The 1,998-nt window shown below is 23.6% G+C and overlaps 1 protein-coding gene across 2 annotated transcripts in view; it reads right to left on the bottom strand.

Annotated features, from left to right (window-relative positions):
- LOC108684853 (constitutive coactivator of PPAR-gamma-like protein 1 homolog) overlaps window positions 1-1,998 on the bottom strand; it is an 11,025-nt gene that overhangs the window by 1,870 nt on the left and 7,157 nt on the right. For both annotated transcript variants that reach the window (XM_018189383.1, XM_018189382.1), the window contains exons 14-15: window positions 651-779; window positions 191-285 (exon numbers count right to left, since the gene is read on the bottom strand). In XM_018189383.1, the coding sequence (XP_018044872.1) occupies window positions 191-285; window positions 651-779 (224 nt within the window). The remainder of the gene's footprint in view (window positions 1-190; window positions 286-650; window positions 780-1,998) is intronic.

The raw sequence follows: 1,998 nt of genomic DNA on the forward strand, positions 1-1,998 counted from the left end.
AAGATACTTATACGTACATACTTATACGTATATCAAAATAAAGAAGACAAGTTTTTTTTATAAAATGAGAATAATGAAGCAAGAAAAGATTTTCTTGCATTCATAAAGCAAAGTGAAGCTTGCTATCATAAATGTGAAGATTAATAAATGATTATAAGACATGTTTAGTATATACAAAAAAAACGCTTACTTATAATCTGTTATTCCATCAATACCACGGCTTTTGATATCCTTTTTCTCTGTTTCCTTAGTTTTCTTAACAGTAGTTTTCTTTTTGCCCGTCACCTAATTAATAAAAATAATTAATAAAAATGTATTTAAGATTTCTATATATTGTTATTAAGAAAAGTATCCAAATTATATTTTTCGATTTTGATGATTTAAATATACATAATCATACATATGTGTATATATTATCTCTTCTAAATATTTTTCTTATCTCATATGTCTTCAGAAATACGCCTTACGTTTAGATTATGTGTATGTATTTCGAATTAATTGTTATTTCACTAGTTTATAAACTTTACTCAACATATAAACATTATCGATTTAAGCAATTGTCCAATAAATAATAGTTGTTCCAAATTCATTCTAAGTTTCCATCACCTCCGATATTTTTTTTCATTCGTATACCTACAAGATATTTTTACCTTCATTTGAGTCTTCTTGCCACGTCCAGCGATCGGAGCACGAGTAGCTCCGCGTGTTTGAAATGTCGGTCGGTTTATTGGATTAAATCCACGTGGAAGACCGTATTTAATTCCACCAATAGAAGTTACCTACAAAAACACAATTTATCTAAATTGTGATACAAAATTCTTGTTATCTAAATAAAATATTGTTGTGACGTATTCCAAATATAATTTATTATGTTTCTTAATAATTTTCTAATAATTCTTTATTAGATTATTTAAATCAATGCTTCAGAAGATAAGTCTAGAATTTATATAAAAAAAAAGCTCAAAATGCTCGTTTTTCTCGTGTTTTTAAGCACGACATATTTCGATATGATCTGATGTGACGCAGACAGATCAATGTAATAATATATTTAAAACTGTAATATATATGATTTTAAGATGTTGCACGTGTAATATCATTTCTCATTTTTAATTACATTTTAAAAGATATATTTATGTAAATTTATTGTTTCTTCAATTAAATAAAATTTGAGCACAACACGTGTCTTTTCCATCACAAAATCATTATAAAATTATTTCTTAGAAGGATATATTTCAATAAAAGATAACGCCGATTCCAAAATTGAATGCAAAAAGGATAAACTGAATTACAGTAAAATTGAAAATTCAAATTCAAATTTCAAAAGGTAAGTTTTTAGAAAGATATGCTCTACAGAAGATAAAAACTTTTCTCATTAATAATGATAATAAAAATTTATTTTTTTTTATTAAATCCCTTTTTTTATCCAAATAATATTTATCTACACAATTGTGTAATCACATTTATGGTCTTAAGAAATTCTTTGTTTGTTGTTAACTATTGTTAATATTTATCTCTCTGTTAAGAGTTTCCAAACAATGAAGCACGTGTGCAGGCGTGCTTTTACCATATTTTATATATGTATATATACCATATTTTTTTAAAATTATGTCATAGTGTTTCATAAACCTTACTTTTAATTTTTAATAATAGCAAATACAAATTAATTATCATATATCAATAAAAGTTACATATATAATGTTGAATAATTAAATTAACAAAGACACAAACTTGTGATTTGAATTATTATAAAAATGTATATTATAAAAATGTAAGTAAACAAAAAAGAATGATATTATAATAAATATTTCTCGAATAGAAAATTTATTTTTAAATGATATGTTAATTAATAATTTTAATAGATATGTCATTTTTATTTATAATGTTTTACAATTATGTGTAACTTTACGAATATTATATTTCATTAGATATTGCTCAGCTATTTAAATACATGCTTTAGAAATAATGCTTTGACTACTTCGTAAAGAGGAAAATATATAT

Source organism: Atta colombica, unplaced genomic scaffold, assembly GCF_001594045.1.
Source record: "Atta colombica isolate Treedump-2 unplaced genomic scaffold, Acol1.0 scaffold140, whole genome shotgun sequence".
In the NCBI taxonomy this organism is placed as follows: Eukaryota; Metazoa; Arthropoda; class Insecta; order Hymenoptera; family Formicidae; genus Atta; species Atta colombica.